At 44.9% G+C, this 26,190-nt stretch overlaps 2 protein-coding genes and 1 pseudogene across 8 annotated transcripts in view; 1 reads left to right on the top strand and 2 right to left on the bottom strand.

Moving 5' to 3' along the window:
• Positions 1 to 533: 533 nt before the first annotated feature.
• On the bottom strand, positions 534 to 13,130 carry RAB19 (RAB19, member RAS oncogene family). 3 transcript variants are annotated; one of them, XM_015588274.2, is made up of 5 exons: positions 12,969 to 13,130; positions 12,668 to 12,804; positions 10,388 to 10,602; positions 8,785 to 8,968; positions 534 to 2,013 (listed from the first exon to the last, which is right to left on the bottom strand). In XM_015588274.2, the coding sequence occupies exons 3-5, from the start codon at positions 10,586 to 10,588 to the stop codon at positions 1,745 to 1,747; spliced, it is 654 nt and encodes a 217-aa protein (XP_015443760.1). In that variant the 5' UTR covers positions 10,589 to 10,602; positions 12,668 to 12,804; positions 12,969 to 13,130; the 3' UTR covers positions 534 to 1,744. The 3 variants fall into 3 exon arrangements, with proteins under 3 accessions (XP_015443760.1, XP_006910538.2, XP_015443761.1); XM_006910476.3 differs by lacking the exons at positions 12,668 to 12,804; positions 12,969 to 13,130 and adding an exon at positions 12,324 to 12,654; XM_015588275.2 differs by lacking the exons at positions 12,668 to 12,804; positions 12,969 to 13,130 and adding an exon at positions 12,305 to 12,439.
• A 3,531-nt stretch (positions 13,131 to 16,661) lies between these two features.
• SLC37A3 (solute carrier family 37 member 3) overlaps positions 16,662 to 26,190 on the top strand; it is a 36,496-nt gene continuing 26,967 nt past the window's right edge. For 3 of the 5 annotated variants that reach the window (XM_025045916.1, XM_025045919.1, XM_025045918.1), the window contains exons 1-2: positions 24,299 to 24,457; positions 25,639 to 25,744. In XM_025045916.1, coding sequence (XP_024901684.1) covers positions 24,427 to 24,457; positions 25,639 to 25,744 — 137 coding nt within the window. In that variant the 5' untranslated portion in view covers positions 24,299 to 24,426. Of the gene's footprint in view, positions 16,890 to 24,295; positions 24,458 to 25,638; positions 25,745 to 26,190 lie in introns of those variants that run through there. The other 2 variants (XM_006910477.3, XM_025045917.1) reach the window with 2 other exon arrangements.
• Positions 23,725 to 23,841, bottom strand: LOC112478824 (annotated as a pseudogene).

Here is a 26,190-nt window from a genome sequence, read left to right on the forward strand (position 1 = left end):
TTTATACAGACATCTTCCTGGTCTGCCTTGTAAGCGTCTGCCTCGCAGAACCCTTTCTTTAGAACAATAATATGCTTGTGAAAACGGCTAATCTGCTTCGATGCATTTTTTTTCTCTGCCAGATAACTAGATTCCCCTCATGTTTCTGAGAGGTAGCTCGTTCATTTTAACAACAAATGTCTACTGAAAGGAATTAACATGCTTTAATTCTCTGTGATCTCATTCCTGCCCTCATCTAGCCTCTGTATGGTTCTCGAGTTTTAGTTGGAGAAGAATCACCTGGCAGGCTTGGATGACGTGTGGATTTCTGAAAAGGCTCCGATCCGGTAAGTCGGTCATGGTATCTCTGACAAGCATTCCCGGCCACTCTCATACGTATGATTGGTGAACTACACCTTGAAACCATTGTTCTGTTATACCGTCCAGTAGGTAAATGGTGTGAGCCACATAGGTAATTTCAAATTTGCTAGTAGCCACAGTCAAAAAGTAAAGAGAAACAGGTGAAATGTTAATATTTTATTTAACCTAGTATATCTAAAATAACATTTCAACATATAATCAATATAAAAATTATTAGTAATTATTGGGAGAGCCCCCTTGTACTTCTTATTATGACTGCAAGACACGCCTCAGCAACAACCATCAGGGAACTTTTAATCCATTTCCTGTCAGCCCGGAGATAACTCGCAGATTACAGTCCTAACCTCACCCCCAAAATCTTTGCATCGCTCTAATATATCAATAGTTTTGGGAAATGAATGACGTTCTATTTACAGCATTCTGTTTTTAGCGGTGGTATTTCCATTTACAAAATATAGTAACTCTCGATCGCTAAAAATGTCAAATCCTAGAAAACGTAGCATTCCCACGTGTGATGTTAAATCAGCACTGGCAGCGAGCTGCACTTTTTTTTTCTAAATGAGAAAAAGGTTAAAAAACATGGTGTATTACTTAGGTTCTGGAAGGCACATGGCACGCCTGGGCCACACAGAGGGGTCAGTTTGGGGTTCGCTATTCATCTACGAGCCAATTTAATTTCATTTCAGAAATGACTTCTGATCCGGCAGCTAACTTGGTGTTTTAGAAAGAAGTGGTAGACATTTCCCACATCCTAGGTGGGTGGTCAAATCAGCCCAACTAGGATGAAGTGAAATCCGATTCGATTTCCATCGCGTGGCTCCTGACCATTTGGCAAGATGGCGTTTGTGGTCTGTAAGTCAGAAGGTTTCCTGCCCAAACGGGGGCCCCGAGGTGTGGATGTCGGGAGGCCAATGTCCACAGCTTTCTGGTTTATCGGTGCAGGCCTCTTCCCCCTCCTCCCAGGCCCAAGCTGCTTTAAACCGTTCCAGAACGTTCTAAACATCCTCTCCCCTCTCTTGATAGTCCTCTTTTTTCTTTCACCACCTTCTTCAAGAGAGAGAAGCAAAATTCAGTAGAAACAGTTGAAGGGTTGGTTGGGGAGACGGAAGAGGAAAAGATGAAACAGAACAAACCTCCTTCTCCTCCCTCTGTGCCTTAAGTCCAGGGTGAAATCCAGAGAGACAGTGGTGTCCCCTTGTCCTTAGAGCCAGCAGTTATGGCCTCCGGTGTGGATGGAGGCAGAAGTGCTGCCCGTCCAGGCGGGAAGGCTTGAGGACTGGTGGCAAGCGTAATCGTGGACCTGAAATGCTACTCGGCAGACAGGAGGCTGTCCTTTGGTTTCAGAGACGGCCTCCGGCGGGTGCGACTGTCCTCGTGAACGCACTCAGCAAGTGCACTGGCTCTTTTCACTGGGCGCCTGGGCCAGGAGAACTGGACTGGAGTCCAGGGGGAGGCTGTTCGGGGTGCTCTCCCCACACAGGTGCAGGCTGTTGCGTGCGATCAGCTCCCTGGCCATGAGCACGAAGACTTCGTCGATGTTCTTGGACTCTTTGGCAGACGTCTCCAGAACGGCGAGGAGGCCGTATTTCTCAGCCAGCGTGCAGGCATCCTCAAACAGGACGTGCCGTTTTTCCCACAGGTCACATTTGTTCCCTGGGAAGGAGAGATAAGCAAATACTCTACTGAGTCACGTAACCCGGTGTGGAAAAAAAACGAACTGTGGAAAGAACGTTTTTTAGTTGAGCGGTTGGCACGCACGCGTGCGTTCACACGTAGTAACCGAGGGCAGATTTGCCGCAAATGAAACCACGAAGAATGGAAGCAGAGCCACTGTCTTAATTCGCCGTTTGGTCTCCAAGAGCTGCAAGGAACGGGGCCTGAGGGAGGTGTGCGTTTTATTGTCTGGGGCGAAGGGAGCCTCCCTGTTCTTGGGAGGGACTGTCATTCCTTCTAAGGGTGACTCTCTCAGTCTTCTCTCTTCTTCCTTCAGACCCTGTTCCTCTTTTCGCTCTTTCTGCCCCCCCAACTACAAAGTGTTGGACGCTGTGAGATGGGGCCTGGTCCTGCTGAGGAAATTGTGATTAGAATTTCTTGGGTTGAAGCTGTAGAGTGAATAATAAAGGATTTTTTTTTTTTTTTTAGCTATGATTTACTGTGATCAGAATTTCTTGGGTTGAAGCTGTAGCGTGAATAATAAAGGATTTTTTTTTTTTTAATTTTTTTAGCTATAATTTATGACAATAAAATGCACAGTGAGTTATGTTCAGTGAGTTTTGGCAAATGTATATGCAAGCAGTTTGAGATTATCTACCAGAATGAGGCCGAGCAAGGCCAGGTACTTCTCTCCCCAGGTGTGAGCTCAACAGACATATGTGCCCACGTGTATCGATAAACATACAAGAACATTCCGAGCAGCGATTTTCCTAATTGCCCCAAACTGAAAGCAACTCAAATGCCCATCACCAACCCAAATGAGAAATACTATATAGTGTATTCATGCGAAGAAATACACTAATTATGAAAAGAACAAATTACAGCTACATGCAACAATGTGGATGAAACTCATAAATGTAACGTTGAAAGAGAGAAGCTTTGACAGAAAAGATAATCTGTACGACTCCAGCTACGTAAAGTTCAACATCAAGAGCAGAACAGAAACTGCAGCATTTGGGGATGGGGGGGGGTCAAGTGGTAAAATGATCAAGAAAAGCCAGGGAGTAATCACCGTGAAAGTCACAGTGAGCTTCCCTTTGGGGGAGGAGGAGGGGGCGGCCGAGAGGGAGGGGAGGGAGGGCTCTGGGGAGGGTGCCGGCAGTATTCTTCCTTGCCCCAGGTGATGCTTATGTGAACGTTCCCTTTGTGACAAATCAGTGATTGTGTACTTTTCTTTGCATAGGTTACTATGTCCCAGCAAAAAAAAGATTGAAAAAATACTTTCTCAGCATCACCGTCACCAACCTGCTCGTTGTCAAAGCTCGATTTAGATCATAATTCTCCCCGAATAAGGTTAAATCCAAGAATCTTTTCGGGGGACGTTACTCCTTCTCGTACTCTTGTAAGCTGAAGAAGTGGCCCCAAAGATACCAGGTTCTAATCCCTGGAAATTGGCAATGCTACCTTATTTGGAAAAAGGATGTTTGCAGATGCGATTAAGTGAAGGCTCTTGGGCCCTGGGAGATGATTCTGGATTAGTTGCTAGGTGGGCCCTAACTGCAGCCACCTGCAGCCTTATTAGAATGAGGCAGTGGGAGGGCCGACTGCACACACACACACACAGCGACAGGGGGCGGGGACATGAAGATGGAGGCAGCCACAAGCCACAGAGTGCCAACAGCCACCAGAAGCAGACAAGGCAAGGAACAGATTGTCCCCTAGAGCCTCTGAGGGGGCGGGGCGGAGGGTGAGGTCCTGCTGACACATTGATTTCAACCCAATGATAGCGAGTTCAGACTTCTGGCCTCCGGACTGGAGAGAGAACAAACTTCTATTGTTTTAAGCCTCTCAGTTTATGGTAATTTGTTATAGCTGCCACAGGGAACAACTCAGGTATGGACCTTCCAGAAGACGATATGCATTTTTATAGCCTGTGAGGTTTAAGCTCAAGGCCTAGTTCTGTTTCTAGAGGAAAGGTGTGAGAGCCCCTTGGTGGGGGGCAGGGATGCTTCCGGAGTAGGAATCAGGGGTGTGGCCCCTACCCCTGCATCCCTGACCCTGAGCTGTGGCTTCTGGGCTGGGTCACGCTGATTCTGACTCTTACGACTTGCTCCTCCCACCTGCTACGATGCCATACCAGGTTAAGAGCGCTGACTGTCCACTGTCCTGCCCCCCAGTATCTGGTGGCTGCACACCTCGGAAAGAGCCAGGACACCTGGAGGGAGGGAAAGAAACCATCTGCTTGCTCCGGCAGTCAGAGTCCTTGCTCGCTAAGCGTTCTGTGGGGACAGCAGAGATGCTCGGGCCTTGCTCTAAAGGGAGGCAGGAGAGACGCACGGACAATTAAAGAACCATACGAGAATGTACCAATCCAAGATAGGCCATAAAATAACCTCATCCCAAGGACCAGGTGAGTGGTCCACGCTGTCATTGTCCGAATCCAAAAACTCTGAACTCCCTAAGTTTCTTGGTATTTCATCTGATAGTAAAATCTGCCTGAACCTGGCCATTACAAGTTTTTATTCTACCTGCTTTGTATGACTAGCCATACATTTTGCTGCGTAAATATGAATGCTTTTGACCACGGGGTGTTAGGCCAGACCCTTCTGAGGGTGTCACGTAACAGAGAATGTACCCTCGTAAGATCTGGCAAATCCTGAACTCTGAAATCTTTGGCCCTAAGGGTTTTCGCTGAGAGACTCTGGGGCTGTAAATATAACAGGAGTGTAAGTAGAAGGTTTGCCTAAGACTCTAAAGGGACAAAGACCAGATGCCAAAGAAAGTTATGAGACAGGACATCCACTATGAGCTACAGCAGGCGGTTGGCCCCCTCAACCGTTACTCTGCTGGAGGGTGTGAAGAGTTAAGAGGTCGCCAGCAGAGCAGAGGGGATGAGAAAGAGAGAAGCCGACCGTCACCGGAGGAAAGCAGGTGCCCCTTCGATGGCTTCAGGAATCCCTGCGTTATCTTGAGGACAGCGGGGATTTTAAACAGAGGGACTTTCTGCAAATGGCCAGAGGAAGAGGAATAGTACAAGTCAGTGCACAGCCATCTCCTTCACATTTGTATGATGGTGACGTGGCTGTGAAGGGCTGGGGTAAAATTGGGAGAGAGAAAGAGACACTTGTGGGAAGAAACGTGGAGACAGAATGGAAAATAAAGCAAAATGGGCAGGGACATTTCCGTGAGGGAACAACGCATTTGACTTTTGCAGACGGAGGCAAGGAAGCCAGTGACAGAGGACAGAAAGCCCCGTTGTGTCGGCCCTCGGGATCGGACACGTTATAAATGGGGACTCTGGGGACACGGCCAGATCATCTTTAGGGGCATTTCTAGAACTAATTAAGAAGTGGGGGCAGAGACGGCCGTCACAGAAGACAGACTAGAGTGTAAATACCAAGCAAACTCTGAGATGCCTGGAAATCCTGCCACCTTGGCATTGATGACCCTCGTCTGCCCACTCTGTTTCTGCAGTAGAATAACTAGTAGTTACGGACAGAGCTGGCTGGGGGAGACCCTCCTCCCCCACCCACTCCCCACTTCTGGGTCGGAGAAAGGAGGCTGCCTTCCAAAGACAGCTCCGAGGGGAGGGGTCCCCCTCAGGCAGGGCGGCTTTGCATGCAGCTTCCAGGCCCCGAGGAAAAACTGCTTCGTGTTTCCTGGGAAACACGTGAATTTAATGGAAAAGAGAGCTGGTCCTCTTTCCTCAGAAAACCTCGAGTGCCATCCGAACTGCTTCGTTTCCTCAGTGACACGCATGTTATTCACACCTACGCCTCCAGGAAGGGAGCGAGCATCCCAGGAAGGCAGGTGTAGGTGTGAAGAACATGCGTGTCACTGAGGTCAGGGTTGTCCCTCCCTGTCCACTCAGCTCCTCCCCCGGTGGTCCCTGAGCCCCTGTGCAGAGCACCCAGATTCTCTCATCTCTGCTCTACAGGAAATAACGGCTTCCCTTTAGGGAGTTCTCAGCACCGCGCTAAGTGCTTTATATGTGTCGCCTCACTTAATCCTTCCCGCTCGACCATCACTTTGAAGGAGGGACCCGTTTTATAGATGAGGAGGCAGAAATGGAGGGAGAGCAAGTTACAAGCCCAAGTTCGGACACGGAGGGAGATCCCACCCGCCATCTGTCTGATCCTGACGTCCGGGCGCTAGAACACGCGTGGACGCTGCCTAACTCAGAGTTTCAGGAGACCTTGGGTGACAGTCCAGCCTCACCAGCTATTGGAAAAAGGTCGAAAAGAAACCAAACCCACCAGGGACTCTGGACACCAGAAGGCCTGGTCGAAATCCCGCCTCACCTGTCGGTAGGTAACTAGGCTGTTACTTGGCGGGACACTTAACCTCGAGATGCCTTGGTTTCCTCATCTGGGAAGTGGGCGTATTTGGCTCCACGTCTTAGGGTCGTTGAGAGGATTAAATGACATGACGCAGGAGAGGACTCGAACAGTGCCCGACTCCTACTAAGTGGTGAGTAGACGTCACCCGTCACCAGCACCCTCCTCCCTGCCCTGTCCTTGTGCCTCAGGGGTAGGTAGCTCGTAGGGAGCAGAAGTGGCTGCCGAGGAAGAAATATGGCTCTTTTGGGGGTCAGTGTTTATCTTCAGAACTCTGAACTCTGCCGTTAGAAGCAGCATCAGAAGTCAAATCGTAAAAGTTTCTGACCACAGAGAGGACCTTTGGGTGAGAAGTGAGAGAGGAAAGAAGGCATCTCATTTCTCCCAAAAGAGAAGAATTGCCCTTCACGCAGAAGCCGCCTCTTGGCCTTACTAGTCTCCCTTTTCCGGTTTCTGCCACGAGAGACGAGACACGTCTGCTCCAAAAAAAAAACCAAAAAACGAGGGGACTAAATTTGAGGGGCATTTGCTTTGGTGGTGGGCTGTGGAATCTGGGCTTTTGACCTGACGTAGCGGGAAGGGGCGAGGTCGGTGGAGGCTCCGGAATGACTCGGATGCTTAACGTACAGGAGAAACAGAACGCATGTCAAAGCGGCGTGTCTTCACGTCCGTGCGTAAGACGGAGGCCGGACCATGAATCAAAACGGCAAAGACTTCGGGGGAAAAAAACGGTTCTAAAATCACCAGTCCTTTCTGGAGTCGTGACAGTCATAATAAGCAGGCTGGGCGTGCCCATCACACATGCCAAGGGCCTCCTCGACATCCGTCGCCAGCCTCTCATTCCGTGATGGCCTCGTCCGTCGGGGCCCAGCTGCTTGGTCCAGGGCGGCCGCCTTACCCCAGGCCTGTCGCCTGGGCCGGGCTGTGCCATGAAAGGAGTGGGCATGAGATTCCCTTTCCAAGAAATGCGAGCTGGCGGATACTGGGAGAATGAGGAGTCTGCAGAAGGGCGGGCGGGGGATGAGGCTTGGAGAGACTCCGCAGGGGAGTGTAGGGGTGGCAGTGCACAGGCCCACGTTATCCCGCGTGTAAGAAGCAGCTCTGAGACAGAGAAAGTAGATGCAACAACAGGCGGCAAGGAGGCTGGTCCAGAACCCAACCCCGAGGAGGGCCCCCGAGTTCTGGCTTGTCGGTGGGTGGCCTGGCTCTGCTGTGGCTCCTGATCTGGCTGGGGCTCAATTGCTGGCTTTTCCTAGGTCCCAGGGACTCACTCTAGTTAGTTAGTTTCTTCAACCTAACGAACCTTCTAGAAAGAAATCTTACCCCTAATTAAGCACTCACAATATGTCAGCCACTGCTAGTTAGTTAGTTTCTTCAACCTAACGAACCTTCTAGAAAGAAATCTTACCCTAATTAAGCACTCACAATATGTCAGAGCAATTTAAGCAATTTATATACGTTATCTCATTAAATCTTTACAATCAGTCCAGCAAGTATCAGTCACATCTGATAGGTGAGGAAACTAAGGTTCATAGGATGACTGGCCGCAGAGCTGGGATATGCTCGTCGACGGATAAATAATCCATTAAACATGGTATGTTTAGCTCTTTCTCAGTCTATCTAGACAGGTGCTTTGCAAACTTTAATTTGCATATGATTCTCTCTAGGATCCTGTTAAAATGAAGACTCTGACTCAGTACATCCAGGATGGCGCCTCAGATTGCGCATTTTTAACAAACTCGAAAGTGATGTTGATGCTGCTGGTCTGTGGACCACCCTTCGAGTTGCAAGGGCCTAAACCAACTTGCCCAAATGAAGCGGCCACTTGGTAGACAGCAGTGGACTCAGGAGGGAGGGAAAAGTAGCTCTGCTTGCAAAACTAAAACTATAGAGAAGTGACAAACAGTGATGCTCTTCTGAACGTAAGCAGGACCGCTCGCATTTCAAGCTGCGAGTTCACTTCGCGGAGCCGAAGTTGCTGCTGGTTTTGATGTCGGTGTGTTAAGATTCGCTTAAGATCTTAACAGGTGTAAGAAGTCATTCAAGGGTGTCTCAGTCTCACCAGCTCCCTCGAGGATCTGGAGCCATTTGACTCTGTGAACCTCACCCTACAGAGTACTACCTGTGTGGTCACACAGACCTGCGCAGTGAATTAGCTGGGGCGCCCTGCACACAGAAGCCTGGGCCCCACCCCAGGATAGGAAACTCCACGGTGGGGCCTTGGCATCTGTATTCTCACCAAGTTCACGCCCTCCCACCCCCTATTCTCAAGTGAATCTGCTGGGAATCTCTGAGCCAGACGCTTTCTGAGGTCCTGTCCACCATGTACGCTTTTTACGATGTCATGTCTCACTGCCACCAGAAACACACAGAAAGCTGAGCATCAGCAGAGGGGGCCTGAAACACAGAGTTAAAACCTTGAGAAACACCATACCGATCAGCATGACGACCAAGTTGGCCGCGCCGTACTTTTCTATTTCGTGGATCCAGTGAGGAACGGACTCGAAGGTGGACCGCCGGGTGAGGTCGTAGGCGATGATGGCTGCGTGGGCGCTGCGGTAGTAGCTCTGGGTGATGGTCCGGAAGCGCTCCTGGCCTGCGGTGTCCCACACCTGCATCTGGAGAAAGGCAGGAAAGGGAGTGGCATCGGGAGTTGCCAGGCCGGATGAGAACTTGCTCTCTTAAGTTGCGTGAAAAATACGGCTGCCTGGGTCTCCCCTCGAGACACCCAGACGTGATAGGCCTAGGCTGAGGCCCGCAAATCTATTTCTTCAGTTGCTCCCCAGGGTAATTTGGATGGGCTTTCAGGTTTGCAGGCCACCACCTCAGGTACACTTCAGAGCGGGCGACCCAACGTCCTGGGCTCTGGTGTTCTTTTGCCTTTTTATCTCGATCATCCCTTCGTCCAGATTTTGGGGGCTATCTCTGGACGCTGCCCATGGATATTGAAACTGGCAAAGGCGACAACTTTGGCCGAACTGTTTTGATTTGAAAGGACCGCTCATAGCAATACCTTCCAAATTACCATCCCAAGCAATGGCCCCGATTTCATACACCCTCCAACAGTGTCTGAGGATATCTGTTTCTTCATATCCTCCCGGTATTTCCAAAATTTATTTTTTAAAGAAAGGTTGCAAACACACACACAACTAGAGAGACCAGAACAATGAACCCTCAGAGACCCATCATCCAGATTCAATAATCATCGAGATTTTGCCACCCTTGCTTCATCGATATACGTCCCCGTAAAAATGGACACTTTCTTAACCACGATGCCATTATCACCGCTCACAAACTTTTTAACGACTCATTGGTATCTTTTAATCCCCAGCCCATATAGAAATTTTCCTGAATGTCTCCAAAATGTCTTTTTTTTTTTCTGTTGTTTTTACTTAATCAGGATCCCAAACAAGATTCATTTCATTACGTTTTCACCAACATTTTTTGATCTGTTCTAATCAAATGCGTAAAAGATAGTATCTCACTGTTATTTTATTGTTTTCTTTAATTATGAGTGAGATCGGGCACCTTTACATAAATTTACGAGCTAGTTCTTATAAAATTTGTGAGATAACAGTTTTGTTCGATTTGTGAATTGCCTACTTTTTGTATTTATTTGGTTGTTGATCTTTTTCTTAGATATTTTCGATAGTCTTTTCACATTAAAGAAATTAGCCCTTTGTCAAGTCCCACATTTACAAATATTTCTTTCCAATTTGTCATTCATCTTTTGACTTGGTTTATGGTATTTTTGAATATGTAGATATTAGACCTTTATATAGTTATATAGAAATGTGTACATCTGACCTTGAAATAGCTAGATTGAGCAATATTTTTCTTTACGGCTCCTGGATTCTCATCTCACTTAAAAGCCCAATTTCCTCATTTCGCAATGCTAAAAATAAATACACCTATGTTTTTTCCTGGTACTCTTGTGATTTCATATTTTATAGTTAAACCTTTTATTCCTTTGGCATGTGTTTCAGTGTTAGGAACCGTGGCTGGAAGAGGGGGAGCCGACCCCACGCCCCTCTGACCTTCACTTTCTTGCCATCGATCTCGAGGGAGCGCACCGTGAAGTCCACCCCAATCGTGTTCTGCTGTGTCTCTGCGTAGACCCCAGACTTGAAATGCTGCACCACACAGGTCTTGCCCACATTGGAGTCCCCGATGAGGATAATCTTGAACAAATAGTCGAAGTTCTCATCTGCCGCCCTGGCTGAGCTGGCGAATTGCATGGCTTTCGATGGAGCTAGGAAGAAAAGAAGGAATTCAGCATCTCACTAGTGAGCCTCTACCAGGCACCAGGCACTGTACTAGGCACTTGGGGGTCCAGGACAGACAGGACAAGACAGACGGAGGTCATTGTTTTCATAGCCCAAACATCCTGGAGGGAGAAAGACACTGATTACTGGTCAGGTACAAGGGAGCTTCCACAAGCCCGCACCTGCCCTAGGTGGGTTGACATTACTTTAGGGGTGCTGTCAGAATGAAGAGGTTCTACTGCTATTCTCTGCTGGGCCCCATACACAGTCGACATCATCAGATGATAGCACGGATGGAAACCCTAGTCATGCTCCACCGAGTGCCCAGACAGCACGACGATGGCAGAGAAGATGCCCACGGGAGTGTTCCACCTGCCATTTGTCAGGTGGAGGCCATGCCTAGCTGTCGTCCTATCTCCACTTCTCAACTACTGGAAGACTGAACAGCCAGGCGACCAGCAAGGTGAGATTTGATAGAGAAGTCAGTTTAGGGTCACGTGACGTGGCCTTTTTCTTCTGGTTGGCACCTAGTTTTTCATGACCAGGAAATTAACATTGTGAGAATATTCAAAATGAAAACTGTGGCTAGAACATTTATTGCATATTTTACCATAGGCTGGAAAATAATTTGAAGCTTCTGGTGACGATGTTTCCCAAACTAACAGATTAAAGCAGAATCATTTAGGGAGATAATGAAAAATATATATTCCTAAAGCCCATCCCATAGATCTGCTCAATGTATTTAAACACACACACACACACACACACACACTGATGACTAGCCAAGCTTGGGAATCATTGACCAACCCCATCACTCACCTGAAGCCTTACTCCCACCTCCAGCATCTCTGCTGGACTCTCCATCCATGCTTCAATACCTTTGATCATGAGGGACTCACGACCTCCTACAAAAACCCATCCTGTGTGTATAGCTCTAACTTCCTGGAGTTGAAATCTATCTCCCCGGGGGGTCCCATCTGTTGATCCTCATGCTATGTCAGGTCTTGGCAGATTCCTAGTCCACATGACCCGCCGTGAGGTATTTGGAGAAGCAAGCATATCCCCTCAAGGAAAATCTCCCTAGGTCCTTCAACTGTTCTTCATAGGATATTGTGTTGAGTCTCCTCATCAAACAAACGTCTCATAAAAACACGAAACCTGATCCCATTTGATGATTAAACTTGCTGTGCTGCTAACTAACTGCTCCTGCCATATGACCCCCTTCTGCCCTTCACCCAGCCTTATTCTTTGGTCGTCTCTAAAGTTATAGAAAAGGACAAGTCTATATCGTCACACGAATTAAAATGCACACAAATAGCTAATCTATATGTAAACACCCCAAGCTTTAAACGGAGGAAGAAGGACTTGTACCTTTCTCGGACGCCTCCGAAACCACCCATGGCTAAATGATTCGGCAGACAAGAGACACTATTAAACCACTTTCTTTTTCCCTCTCTGACTTTTCAAATAAATAAAGCCATTCCACTTCCGGAGTCTTATTACTGTAACTGGGGCTTAAATCTTCCTCCCATGTTTCCTCCCCCACCAAAGAAGTCCTCGAGGTTTCCACAGAAGCCCCCTTTAACTTAGCCTACACGCCCTGCAAGGGGAAAGGGGCAGGGGCCCCCCGCCCAAGTCCTCCATCCTGCATCCCGCAGCCCTCGCCTTCCTGGTTCACCTGTCGCTTACCCGTCTTGCGCGCTCTCACCTCTGCCAGCAGGTAAGCCCTTCTTTTTTTCTCCTTTGTTTTTCTTGTGGGCCCTCAGTGCCCCTTCTTCCTGCTGCCTCACTGCGTGGTGGGAACTGTAGTCCCCAGGTGTCAGGTTTGGCGGCTTGAGAAAGCGAAAGGAAAGCGAAGCCCTCCTACTGCCCCTGAGCCCGGAGCTGGAGCTGGAGCTGCCGCTGAGCGCGGGTGACGCGCTATAGCCCGCGCTGGCTGCGCCCTTAGCTCTCCCACCGAACATCCGTCGCCTAGCAAAGCCAAACGCAAAGGACGAGCCGCGTAACTCAGCCAACACCTAGTAAGCCACCCCGTTCCTTCTTTCTACTCACCGTCTCTTATTGCTTGTCCCCACGTTTTCCTGGTGTTCCTTGTTTGGCTGGGTTGGGGGGACTGGTCGACGAGAGGACTCAGTACAGTGGATACTTTTAATTTCTTTTGGATTTGAATAACTCTTTTTGGTGAGCCACTGAGAGGAAGGAGGGGGATCCAAAGAGAAGATTAAAAAACTAAAAGAACTTCGAATTTGTACAGGAAGAAAGAGCCGACAAAAAAAATTTCGTTTCTCTCCCTCAAATGATCTGCCGCAAAACCCAAGGTTAATTTCTAAGTTAAAGAAAACATAGAGTTTACCAGTGCCTGATGCTGGCTGTAGAAACACAAGGCTGAGGTGAATTTTCCTTATGTCTTTCCCTCGCAGAGTCTGGAAGGGTCACTGCTTCTCGTAGCGTTGGAACTAGATTTTTTCCACTGTGTAGAATGTAATGACGTGTAGGCAGTTAAGCTGTAGGCACAATATGCAAAACAGAAACATCCGGGTTGATAAAATATTTAAATTGGTATAGTGTTTTCAAATTGTGAGCTGAGACCTATGAATGAGTCATGAAATCAATTTCAGTGGGTCGCAATGTGCATTTTTACAGAAAAGGTTAGGAAAAATTTCAGAATGTATCTCGTGTAGTGAGGCTCAGTATTGTTTTGTGAAATGTTTGGGTCGCTTGTATGCATGCATGTGTATACTGGGATGATGTAAAATGTATTTCTTGCTGTGGGTTGAGGTCTAAAAAGATGGAGAAGCACTGAAATAGAGGACAATTTATTCACTCTCCAAGAACATTTCTTTCTACAATTCCTTCAGATAACCTTTACGATGGAATTTATCTGACTCCAAATTCCATTTACAGATCAGTTTTCAGGCACCTCTCTTTTGAGTAAGATAGACTCGAAGCTGGCAGGTAGAGCAAGCAAACCAAAGACACTGCCAAATGCCACTACGACAGACTCCTGCTTTGAGGACCACACAGTCACATGTCTGCGTCTCGGGAATGAAATGTAGGTCAAGATCCACCACAAATGGGCAGGGGGCAGGAAATAAAACCCGTTAGGTGTCAGTATCGGTGAGGTTGGACAGTAAATGTTTTCCTCTTCTGGTAACGGTTACTGTTAAAGAAAAAAAAAGTCAGCTGCCTCAGACCTAGCGCTTAGAGAACATCTAGAAGTAGAAATCAAATGGTGCAATGTCCACATGGTTCTGGAAGCCAAAAAGATTCTGCCTCTCCCTCCCCCAACGCTCTCCACCAACGCGACTATGAGTACAAGAGCGTAGCTTAGGCTGTGGGGAAAAGGGCATTCTGGGCGGAGGTGACTAGGTTATGTATTTATTTTATACACACGTATATACATATATGTTCACATACACATGTATTCACAATATATATATTTTACCATTTTAATCATTTTAAGTGCGCCGTTCAATGGTATCAAATACATTCACATGGTTGTGTAACACTCACCACCATCCATCTCCAGAATTTTTTCATTATCCCAACTGAAACTCTGTATCTATTAAACAGAAACTCTCGCTTGCCTCTCCTCTTAGCCCCTGGTAACCATTGTTTACTTTCCGTTTCTATGAATTGAATTACTCCGGGTACCTCATATAAATGGAATTATACAATTATTTGTGTGTGTCTAGCTTATTTCATTTAGTATATCGTTTTCAAGGTTCATCCACGTTGTAGCATCAGATTTTCATTTCTTTTTAAGACTGAATAATGTCCCCCAATGTATTTTTTTATTGTAACATTAAAGAACATTTATTGCGACTTAAAAAGTTTCCAAGTTAATTACCAATGTAAGATTTTAAACACAAATTTACAGATGTTATAACCGATAAAATTATTAACACTTAGAGAATTAAAACTTAAATAATTTGGAGAGATATTTTAATTATAATATTGAATGTTTAAAATACATTTAGTTTGATTGAGTGATCAATCAAACTAAAAAGAATTTTTCTTTGGCATTTCTGACCTGTCTCTCCAAATTCATATTGTGTATACTATGGATTCTCTTGTATTTTCATAAACAAAATCCTGTCTTTTTTAAGAAAAGATTTTTATTAAACTACAGCTAACATGCAATATTATATTAGTTTCAGGTGTACGCCGTAGTTATTCGACATTTATATACCTAAAGAAGTGATCACCATAAGTCCAGAAACCATCTGATATCATACAATGCCATCGCATATTATTGACTGTATTCCCTATGCTGTACATTACATCCCCATGACTTGTTTTATACCTGGAAATCTGAGCCCCTTATTCCCCTTCATCTCCCCTTTAAATTTCTTTTTTCCAATTACAATTGACACTCAATATTATTTTATATTTGTTTCAGGTGTACAGCATAGTTTTTAGACATTAATATAGTTTAAGATGTGATCCCCCTGACTAGTCTCGTACCCACCTGGCACTGCGCATAATTATCCCACAATGTATTTTTAAAAATAAAAGTGAAAACTATGGCTGATCTATTGTTGCTCACTCGGATATCACATTTCCCCAGCTACATCTTTAGATGACTGGAAACAAAACTACTTCTGCATTCTGTAAATTCCCCTCATTCCCTTTTCTTTCAAAATTTCTTTCAGTGTCCTTTCAAATATATATGTATCATTATAATGGCTAAATAACCTGTGGCCAGTCTCACAACTCAGGACTGTTTCCTCCAGGACCGGGCAGCCATCATCAGAATGCAAACTTGCAGACAGGCAGTGTCTCTAACTTTCCTGGGTGCCTCACTCCAATCTGCAGATCTATCTCCTGTCCTAAAGATATGAGAAGTTTATTTCTCCTCTGGATAAGCTGACACAGTTGGTCTCCCCAATTACCATCATTAAGTTAGGACGAACTATGCATGGCAAAAGGTTCTGTCAAATCCTTTCATTTGAGGACTAGTGATTATCTTGAGAACATGCTAGTAATGGGTGGTATGGGCTTTGATATGTAACTCTTAGCACCTTGCCGATGACGTGCATCACATTCTGGTTCAAAGCTTATTCGATAATAAAACTGTTTTCTGAGATCCTTTTTGAATTCCTTTCGACTGAACATTATACCCCTTTGAACATCTAAAGGACTTTATTTGAACAACTTTCAAAATACTAATTCTATTCTGCTTACATTATCATTACTTTATCTCACACCTTGTTTTAGATCTTCAACGTCTTAAGGCGGAAATTGTTTTATCAACCTCTGTTTCCTGAAGCTCTCGTGAGAAAGAGGGGGGAAATGCTGAGGAAAATGAGGCTCAAACTGTCATCTGCCCCAGGTCACATAACTTATGATTGAAAGAGTCAGCGTGAATGCCAGACCTCCCTGACTCACAGCCCATGTTCTTTCTGCCATTCTATTCCATGCTCCTATCTTACATTCTTTATGATAATATTCAAGATATCTGTAAAACTGAAAAAAATCCTGTTTTCTAAGCTACTACTTTTATGGAGAGGTTTTCTGGGCCGGGAGCAGTTTCAATTTTTAAAATTTTGTTTTTAAAATTATTATTTTCCCGAGAGTCGAAAGCGAGCCCATGAGGGCAGAGCACCCTTGTTCAAAGCTGTGTGTTGTAAGGCGGTCAGGATCTCAACTCATTTATCGTATGAGTAGGTGGGTTGGGATGGAGAACAGTGAATGATACTGGGCGACTAATGGCTTTGTCCATGTGGGCAACAGCGTTTAATTACACCATCTAAAGCCTATACATACTTCGGGCGGTCTGTAGTACACTTAGCAGCACGTTGCTTTCCATAAAAACGAAGAGCGGAATAAAGTTTTGAAAAAAGATGACCTATACATCATTTCTCCTCAGATTATATCTTTCTCTCTTACTGCTTTTTTCCTAACATTCCTGGCAGGTAGCCCCCGCCCTCGCCCAGCGAGCGGGGTCCACAGAGACCTCCGCCAGGCGCCGGAGGATGCCCCGCCCACCCAGTCCGTCTGTCCCGCGGTCGGACTACAACTCCCAGCATGCCTCAAGGACAGGCGCAGGTCACGTGGGCGCCCGGAAACTCTGGCCGCAGCTCCGGGAGTGAGGTGGCGGCGGCGGCGGCGGCGGCGGCGGCGCCGGGCGGGCAACAGAGCAGAGCCGAGTGAGCAGAGTGGCCAGCCAGAGAGCAGCGGGTCTCGGGTGTGCAAGCTGCGGCCGTCGGACCCGAGCCGGGAAGGGGCAGGACCCCGGTTGGGAGTGGGGATGGGGGCGCCGCCTGGGAGGGTAGGTCAGGTCCAAGGGGCGTCCACGAGACGGGAGGGCGAGGCGGAGATGCGGAGGGTGGTGGCCGTGGGTGGTGGCCGTGGGTGTGGCGCCCCGGGCCGGGCTCGTCGGATCCCCGGTGCTGCGGGGCCTTGGCGGGGTGAGCCAGGACCGCAGCGGGAGGCGAGCGGGAGGATCGCGGTGGAGTTGGGGGCGGGCCAGGGGAGAGCCGGTGGTCTGGCCCGCTGGGGCTCTGGTGCAGGCTTGGAGTTTAGACCAGGTGAGAGGATCTTTTGCAAGTAGGTGGGGGAAACTTTGGGAAAGGAGGTAGAGGCCTCAGAAGGAGAAGAGTGTTAGTGGAAAACCTGAGCTTTGTTTTTTGGTAAGTACCATGGTCTCAGTCAAGGAATTTGGTCAGATTACTTATTCGTCATTGCTTCAATATTCTTATTGGCAGACTGTGGTCTGTTTATTCTCACTTTTGACAGAGGCTAAATGTGTCCACAGGGCTTTGGGTGTTTCCTGAAATATAAGATTGTAAGGTGATGCTATGCCAATTTTTACTGAAATGTTTATAGGAGAAAGCAAATGTTTCAGGGATGAGCAAAATGATTCTTAATTGCCACCTTATTTCTTCACCGTCTCGTGGTGTTTGAATTATTTCTTTCCCATTTGTTGAATGTTTACTGCGTGCCACGCTCTGTACTAGGAACTCTCTTTAGATTATCTCATTTGATCTTCAAAGGATATTGAAGCTCAAAGAAGTTAATTAAGTGGAGGGTCTTGGATTCCAACTTTAATACCTTTTTGTGGCCTCATGTGGCTTCACAGTCCCCCCTTCTTCTGTTAATCTTTGATTTCCATTAGAAAATCACCTTGAAACAGGACTTTTATAAAATTAAAATCAGTGCACTGTCTCGTTGCTCTCTAGCTGTCAGGATCAACCGTGTTATTGAACGTTTTGTTTTGTTCCTGTTCATCAGTGATAATGGAACGTCACAGTGATGACCATTCACTTTGTCCTGGAGAGGGAGAGAGTTTATCTTGAAAACTAGTTGTCTCTGGAATATGTTCAAAATAGATAGGAAGAGTGTGGTTTTAAGAACCCTGGAATAAGATGAGAGAATTTTACAGATACGTGCTAGGTCTTTTATACCTGTGGTGATGAAACAATTTAAGAAAAGAGAAAAACTACAAGAAGATTTGAGTTTTGAATAAAAGAATTTTTGTGGTACAGATAAATGGCTTCAAATTAGATATTGTGGGCTAAAAGAGACACTCATATAAGTGTTGAGCACTGAGGTGCTAAATAATTGGTGAACTCAACTACCCATTTAATACTTTTCCACCTACCTCTTTATACTTTGAGTATACATAATCTTTATACTTTGCAAGTGTAAAAACTGAAATCTGGGGAATGACGTAATTGTCCTTCTAACTAAAGCTCTTATTTGAGTGTAGTGCTTAAGAGACTGCTATTACTAATAAGGGGTGTGTGTGTGTGTGTGTGTGTGTGTGTGTGTGTGTGTGTGTGTGTGTTTTCCCATCCTGGATTTATATCTCTAAGTTTAAAGTGAGATATTCTAATTATTGTTTTTTTACTCAACTTGAGATATTTTATAGTTCAGCCTTTTACTCTTATACAGTGTAACCTAAGGGCTAGGGTCAGGTCTGGGTTTGAATGCTTGCTTCATCTCTTAAGAGAAAGATATTACTTTCTAAAATCTGTTTTCTCATCTGTAAGATGTTGTGAGAACTAAATGCAATAATCCCTAGCACAATGCCTGGCACTTTGAAAGCATTCAGTGTTGGCCATCAGTCAAAGAATTAATTCATTCAAAACATCTTTATTGATCATTCCGTATACTCTGCTTGGTGCTGGGGATATAGCTGTGGACTTAAGACAGATAAAGCTACTGCTTTTATGGAGTTTGCAGATGAACCATAAACATGTGAACAGACTAGATTGAGAGATAGGCTCTGACGAGAAGGAACAGAGAGAGAGAGAGAGAGAGAGAAAGAGAGAGAGAGAGAGATGAGAGAGGTAGTAACTGAGGGAGACCATTTTAAATAGGGCAGATCAATCTAGAAGCTGACATTCGAGGACAAGCCAGGAAAAGGAAGAGCAAGCAGTTTGCAAAGAACCAGGAGAAAAGCACTTCAGACAGTGGAACATCCATGCAAAGGCCCAAAGCAAGAAAGGACAAGAAAGGGATGAGTTGTGGGAGACGGTAGTGAGTGTGGAGGTGTGGTGCCGGTGAGGGTGGCGAGCAAGGACGAGGAAGGACACGTCCTAGCTTCTCACCGTGTATACTGGCGAAGGGTTGGGAACCACCCAGCTGTCCGGTAGGAGTCGTGTGTGGCAGCTCTGTAGGTGAGGTGCGGACAGACCCCCAGCCTCGGATAAATGAAGGAAATAATGGTGTAGACTATGTCACATGCTCATTCGTGTTTGTGCGTGTGAAGGGCTGTGCCCGGAACGTATGCACAGGTATAGCGCCTGCAGGGATGCGAAAGAAACTGGGAGTGAGCTGTCTCTATATCCTTTGGCATCTTTTGAATTTTCTACTTCATGCATATAACCTATTGAAAATTAATAAGATAACTAAAAGAAAGAAGCCCGGTATCTCCAGTCATTGCTCAGGCAGTACCCTCCTTCATCCTTAGCCTTTTCCTGCCAACCCCAGCTGTCAGTTCTAGTGGCTCCCACCCCTTAACCTTCCTGCTTTACTACAGAGGCCTGGGGTGTACAGGCTTCGAAGGCCATGGCAAAGAGTTTTGTGTTTCGAGAAGCCATCAAAGTGTGTTAAGCAGAGGAATGACAGCTGACTGAAGCTTCCAGGTTATTTCTGGCTGATGTGTGAATGATGGTGGTGGGCGGTAGATGTAGACATAGTGGAACCTGCAGAAGGCTCGCACGGGGCGTGGTGGCAGAAATGGGTGGCGGTGGGGATGGAGAGAAAAGGATGGATTTGGGAGGTATTTTGGAGGTGATAAGGGCCGGGCTTAGTGATGGGTTTGATGTGGAAGCTGAGAAAAAGGGAAATGAAGCCTAAGGCCTCGTTACTTTGGGCATTTTGGAGGAATGGCGATACTGTTTACTGAGGTGGGGAATACTGGGGCAGGAATCGGTTTGGAGCGAGGAAATGAAGAATTTTACTTTAGATGCATTGAGGGATAGCACGGGGTCCACCGGCTGTACTGCGGGGAGCCCTGGGGGATCAGAGCTGTAGAGCTGCGAGTCGGCCGGCCGTGGTACTAGACGGAGGAGGAGAGAGACAGAGATGCTGGAAGTTTAAAGAGAAGTGTGAAATAGTTGTTTCAGGGATTGAGAAAGCACAATGATTAGGGAAGTGTAGACTTGCTGGGCAACGTTGCATGCTCATTGAGGTTTGTGGTTTTGAATCTAAAAAGTGAAAGCGAGCTGTGTGTGTGATTTTCCTCTGGCAAAACTCAGTTGCTTGGTCGCAGAGAAGGAGGACGGAGGCAAGCAAGCAAAAGAAGCCCATAAGGGAGGTAGTTTAGAGTCTAAGTTGGTAAAGAAGGAAATGAGAAGAGGAGGATAACGGATACCAGAAAAAATAGTGGGGTGATGAATTGGGAACCTCACTGAGGTAGAATGACTGTTGGAGTGGAAGTATAAAGTAAGCAGTTTTCTGAAAGGGAAGGGTGTTTGAAAATCCCTTTGGGGAGGTGATTCAATTACTGGTCATAAACAGGGAGTGGATTTTGACCGTGGAGTGGGTTTTGTTGTGAGTTAGAGGGTTAAGATTGGTGGTGACAGGGAAGTGAGCGATTGCCAACCTGGATGATGAAGCGAGACGGAAGCAGAGGTGGGGCGGGGGGGAAGGTGAGGCAGAAGCGTGTGCAGTGCGGGGAGGTCAGGATGTGAAAACTGAGGGCGGTGGGCAGTACAGCCCGTGCGTGAGTTTCAGAGAGGCTGGGGTTTGCAAGGAGGATGTGAGAAGAATGATGGCTTCTCCTTGAGAGCACTCGGAGGAAGCGGGGTCGTTTGGGGACAGGCAGGAGTCCACCATGTACAGTGAAGTTCATTAACCGCACCTCTAGATTTCCAGAGAGCGTGGTAGGAAGGTCGGGGAGGGACCGCAGGCTGCTCCTTGTCTGTCAGTCTTCGCCTTCTCACTTCGCCTAGTTCTCCCACAGTCTTCCTAACACACGACACAAGCTTCAACTCTTACTCTCTTTGTGTTGTCAAGGACTCTCAACATCTATAGAAAGTGAAAATGTCGGAATGTTTTCTATTCTGAGGAAGTGTTGATAGGGGAAGGTTGCCTTCTGTCCAGTCATGTTACACGTGGAGCTGTCTTTTATCCAGCATTGATTGCACAGTATGGAGTGCTCCATCCTGGAAAATACCTTGTATGCACGATCTTCTAGGACCCAAAACAAGCTTCATCACTAATCAGATGACTTAGTGATTGTGAACTTGCTTTGGAAAGTAGAACATGGCTCAGTGGTTCTGGATCCTCTTCGATGGCAAGGATCTTATTTTCAATAAGGTTTTTTTTTTTTTTTTAAAGATCATTCTTATTTTCACGTGATAGTTGTATGTTAAGTATCCGTTGATTGAGAAAATACTAAATGCCAAGCTACTGTGGATTTAGAAACACTTAAGTGAATTTTGGTTTTAATTATAATTTAATTTTAATTATAATTTGGTTTTAATTATAACAGCATTTATACACACTTGAAAAATAGAGACGATTGTTCAGTCTCTGTTGAGAGCAGGAAAGAAAATGGTCTTTGGAAAGTAGGATGTGCTTGATGGATTCAGACTTGGCAAAAACTCTGTGTGCTCCCCCGGGCCTCAGGGTGCACCGATGATTAGAAATCACTTCTATGATGTAGGGGATAGAAGTGCAAGGTATTATTATTATTAATTATTACAATTACATAGGACCAGATGTTATAATAGGATTCATTTTAAATGCCATTCTGCCAATAGCAGGCGAATGTTTAAAACTATTTTCCTGACGTACTTATTAAGCCTTTTCTCCAGTCACTGTAGCTAAGGAAAAGTTGTTTTATTTAGAAACTAAATCCAGACAGTCTCAAAAACAGCTTGTTAGTCATTTAAAGCTATTAATGTAACTATACAGTCCTGAAATACACAACCACTATTGCCGAAGCAATGTAATCCCAACCTGTTGGGGTGTACATTTTTGGAATTATTATTTTACCTGATAAATTATTGAATTTCATAATCTTTCCTGAAGAACTCAGTGCAGTGTTTTGAGATGTGATGTGTTCAATTCAAAGAGCTACACTTTAGGGAGCATTTGAGATCTTGCTTCCTGGCATATGTCATCAGTTTGGCTCCAATAAACTCATAAAAATTCTCAAACAAAGAGCTTTATAAGGAATGAATAACGCTTCCAATCGTTCCGCTTGCGTTTCATGTTTAATTTTGGGGATGGAGGTAAATTTCAGTAACACTAATAGCTCTCTGTTTTGTAACTTCCTGGAATTACAGACAGAAAGTTTATTACATTTTTGTGAACGAGTCTTACTTGGTTCATAATTTTGTCAATGTTTTCAGAGAGAATGATTAAGTGAAATTAGCTGCATTCTGCTGATGTGGGATTAATCCCGGGCAGACCAGTGGCTAAAATAATTCTCTTAATACCTTACATACATTGTTTATTTTACTCTCATTACTGCCAGAAGAGACAGGCCATTTTATAGACGGTCATCTGTGATTCACAGAGATTACCTCGTCCAAGGGCTCACAGCCAGTAAGTGAAACAGCTATAATGTTTATCAAGGATGGCCTTTTGGTGGGTTTCTCAGCATTTGAGATTTGGGTACATCTACCAAGCCATGGTTAGTGAAAACAGGAGTTGGACAGCAGTTACAAGGAACACAGCCTGGAAAGCAGAGGCCTGCGATTCACTTATTTTAGTATTGGGAGCTCTTGAGTTTGTCTCCTGTCTTGACTATTATAGTGTATTTATTAGACATGTCATTTTGTCAATTTATTTTTTTCTGACATAGAGATAAATTATAGGACTTTTCCAGTGCTGTGGATGTTTTCCCCTTTGATTATAAAAGTAATATACATATTTATTGTAGAATTTTTAGGAAAGTATATAGAAAATGAAAATGACCCATAATCCCACTACCCAGAGAGAACTAATATATTTCCTGTTTATTTGTAAATATTATGTGAACATAAAGTTGAGTCGATCATATTCTAAGTCATATCCTACTTTTTTCCCATCATATTTTCTCATGTAATTAAAGTCTTAATTTATCATGTCAAATGATTATGGAATATTAGACCATGTGGATATACCATAATTTATATAATAATTTCCCTCTTACTGCATATTTAGGTTGTTACTGCAGACTCATAGCTAGAGACATTAAGTTCAGATGCTACTTTATGCTTAATTATTCTTGGCTATCGGACATGGGTCAGTTTTCAGAGAGGACCAAGGAAAGGTAAGAGGAAGTAGTGCAGAGAGATGGCATAGGAGTGGCCCTGCCTCTTTCCCCTGTTCCCTCATGACTGACACAAAGTTCATTTCTTTAAAATAAAAACGCTCCTTTGACGCTTTGCAAAAACGACCTTTTTTTATTTGACCTGACTCCATCTTGTATTTCTTTAGGAATAGATCTCTGGAAATTGAATTTTTGTGTCGAAGGCTCTTGAACATGGTTGGACTGTCTTCCTGTAGTACCGTACTAATTTTCACTTCCATCAGCTTACCGAGAGAGTTCAGAAGTCATTATACCTTGAGCTGCATTCACTGCAGTCTTTCTTAACTATGCAAACATTTTCTTGTCTTAATTAGCATTATTTATTTATTTATATATTATTTATTATTTTTTATGCCTACAGCACCTGGTCTTCCTAGGTGGTCTCCCATCCAAGTACTAACCAGGCCCGACCCGCTTAGCTTCCGAGATCAGACATCGGGCTTGTTCAGGGTGGCACATGGCTGTAGACCGTGGGCTGTGACTCCACTGAGGCATGAACCTTCTGTGTGTAAAGCAGACACGCTAACCGACACACTATGGAACCACATCCTTCATTAGCATTTTTTATATTACTAGTGAGATGAGAACTTTTATTTGATAAGTTTAATTAGCCATTTCATTTCTTCTAAGTCGTCTATTCATTTCCTTTCCTCATTTTTCTGTTAGAATTAGTGGTTTTCTTATCATTTTGTATGAGTTCTTTCTGTTAGCATGTAATCTTTTGTAAAGATTTCTTTTTTTGCCGAAAGGACTATCTTATCACTATAAAACATAACTTTCCATCTGGTTTTCTGGTGTCAGCTAGCCCATTTGATTTTTTTCAACACCTGGTTATATGCTGACTGGTCATAAGTCTAAATAATTCAGGTTTTGGATAATCTGCTTATTTCCAGTAATGTTAATAATGTGTTTTGTCTTTCCAGAGAGAAGAAATGATGTAAATCATTCACTATCCAAACCTTAAGGTTCAGGGTGAGAAGGCAGGGCAGGAAGAACATGGCCTGGCCAGATATTTTTCAAAGAAGAGCTCTTCTCTCCCGATTCAGCCATCATCATGTTGTCGTGTTCTTGCTCACCTTCTTCAGGTGAGTGGATTGCTACAGTGTCGTTGTTTTTCCCCTTTGAGGGAGACATTTATTGCATGGCCAGAGCTTAGTGCAGTGAGTGGCATGGGCTTATGTGGTAGACTAGTTGTACCTCTGTTGTTCCTTTTGAGAGCTCTAATACAGTAGTTCTTGGGGGCTCTTTTGCCTTTGTTTGGCAATACCTGGAGACATTTTTATTTGTCATGCTGGGGGAAGGGGTGCTGGTTGCATCTAGTGGGTAGAAACCAGGGATGCTGCCAAACATCCTACAATGCACAAGACAAGCCCCACAATAGAGAATTTTGGGGGCCCAAAATGTCTTTAGTGCCATGGTCGAGAAAGCCTGATATAATATAAAGTCCTTTATGTGTTAAAACTAGGAGCTTGAGAGCAAAGGATGTGTGTATTTGGAGAATGCCCCATGCCTCCTTGAGCAGTAAAAATGGTATGAGACAATTGTGGGGAACCCTGGTAACTCGTATGACGTCCCTGACCAGTCAGCATGGCTTAAGAACCATTCCTGTTTGCGATTCTATGGCCGGCCCTCGGTGGCTTGCTTTAGTGGTCGTAGGTGACATAAACCAGGCTTTTTGGGATTAAGGGCATGTTATTCATAACCCTGTGACTCAACTCTTTTGATTATTTCTTCTGAGTAGATTTTGTTTATTAATCTTTACTGAAGGCACCACAAATGATGATGATGATGGTTTTGGGTTTTTTTTTGGCAGAAACTAGGAAAATGGCTAATTATATAAGATAGATAATTTTGGATGCTTGGTTTAGGGGATAGCCATTTGTGAAGGGTTGGGGGAGGCATCCATATGAGAAGACAGGATCTAAGGAAGAAGCTACGGGATGGCTAGCACAATGAGTAGCCAATGATTGCTAAAGACTTAAAATTCTTTACATGATTTAAAATGGGTTGAGATCAGTCCCATCTCCCATCCTATAGGTCCAGGGATAAGTTATAAGTGAACATGCGAGCTCGTATTGAAGAAGACTAGTTTTTCCTTTTCCTTTAGCAGAGACTGTTAGAGTTGGCAGTCCTTTTGAAGCAGTGTTCCTTTTTTTTTTTTTTTAAAGAATTATAAATTGAATAAAACAAATGGGAACATTTCTGTGATTTTATTAAATGCCATTTTCTTTGCTATTCATTCAGCTGTATTTCTTCTCTTTTTCAGTTATTCGTTGCTTCATGCATCAAGAAAAACATTTAGCAATGTCAAAGTCAGTATCTCTAAGCAGTGGACCCCGAGTGCTTTTAATAAATCAGTTGAACCTGCAGAGGTAAGAATAAAGTGCTGGAATGGATTTAAGAAGGGAACTGTGCTCACCTCTAAATTCTTAAGTTCTTTTGTTTTGTTTCATTCATGTGCTTAGGACTCTGAAGTGGCTTACTGTTCCCAAAGGCATAAAATGCAAACTCTGCTGCCTAATTTCTTAGTTTGCCCTGATTCAGTACCATTCCAACCAGCTTATTTCTCCCTGTTTTGAAATCACGCAGTTCTGGCGAGGCTATTTTTTTCATTGAGTTTTTTAGGTGCCCTGCTCATTTCTGCCTTTGAAATTTTGCTCTTATTCTTTCGTATGCTCTTTCACCTTCTTTCCACCCATCTAAATTGTGCCAAGATAAAATGCCACTTTTTCTACGGAGTTTTCCCCCACTTCTGCTGTTTTTTTTTTTTCTTTCTGAACCGTGTGTGCTCTATATTATATAGTTTAATTTCTCAGTC

This window comes from Pteropus alecto, unplaced genomic scaffold, assembly GCF_000325575.1.
Source record: "Pteropus alecto unplaced genomic scaffold, ASM32557v1 scaffold22, whole genome shotgun sequence".
NCBI lineage: Eukaryota > Metazoa > Chordata > Mammalia > Chiroptera > Pteropodidae > Pteropus > Pteropus alecto.

What these genes read in the sequence shown, in the direction of transcription:
- RAB19 (XM_006910476.3), bottom strand. Translation starts at nt 12,579, where the DNA reads ATGTTCGGTGGGAGAGCTAAGGGCGCAGCCAGCGCGGGCTATAGCGCG. An exon ending in GGGCTTACCTGCTGGCAGAG is followed by an intron (nt 10,603 to 12,323) that starts GTGAGAGCGCGC and finishes TTTTCTTCCTAG; the next exon opens with CTCCATCGAAAGCCATGCAA. An exon ending in CTTGGTCGTCATGCTGATCG is followed by an intron (nt 2,014 to 8,784) that starts GTATGGTGTTTC and finishes TCTCCTTCCCAG; the next exon opens with GGAACAAATGTGACCTGTGG.